General features: G+C 62.9%; 1 protein-coding gene across 1 annotated transcript in view; it reads left to right on the top strand.

Annotated features, from left to right (window-relative positions):
* LOC104276010 (inhibin beta C chain-like) overlaps positions 1 to 364 on the top strand; it is a 1,087-nt gene that overhangs the window by 319 nt on the left and 404 nt on the right. Inside the window, exon 2 of the mRNA XM_009872154.1 lies at positions 62 to 239. Coding sequence (XP_009870456.1) covers positions 62 to 239 — 178 coding nt within the window. The remainder of the gene's footprint in view (positions 1 to 61; positions 240 to 364) is intronic.

Raw genomic sequence — 364 nt, 5'->3', positions numbered from 1 at the left:
CCTCGCTTCACCTTCTGATTCTGCTTTCGGTTCTGTGCACAGGGTCCTCCACTTCCCGCAGCGTTCGCCTGCATTTCCGCTTTGCCCAAGAACTTGCTGGGAGCACCGAGATCCTACAAGCTACCCTCTACCTGTTCTGGACAGTCCCTGGCCCCGGGACGCATCCTGTCACCGTGAGACTCCTGCAGCCAGACCCGACGGGGCTGAACAGGACCGTGGCCAGTGAGACACAGCTGGAGGTGCGGAGGGCTGGCTGGGCCACGCTGGATGTGGGACGAGCTGTCCGGAGCCTCTTTGGCCAAGGGAGCCAGGTGCTCACTGTGGAGCTGGAGGTGGCAGAGGACTGGGGGTCTCCCTTCCTGTC

The sequence above is a fragment of the Apaloderma vittatum genome, unplaced genomic scaffold, assembly GCF_000703405.1.
Source record: "Apaloderma vittatum isolate BGI_N311 unplaced genomic scaffold, ASM70340v1 scaffold37610, whole genome shotgun sequence".
NCBI classification, from domain to species: domain Eukaryota; kingdom Metazoa; phylum Chordata; class Aves; order Trogoniformes; family Trogonidae; genus Apaloderma; species Apaloderma vittatum.
The sequence above is the reverse complement of the archived record's forward strand: the minus strand, read 5'-3'. Positions and strand labels throughout refer to the sequence as shown.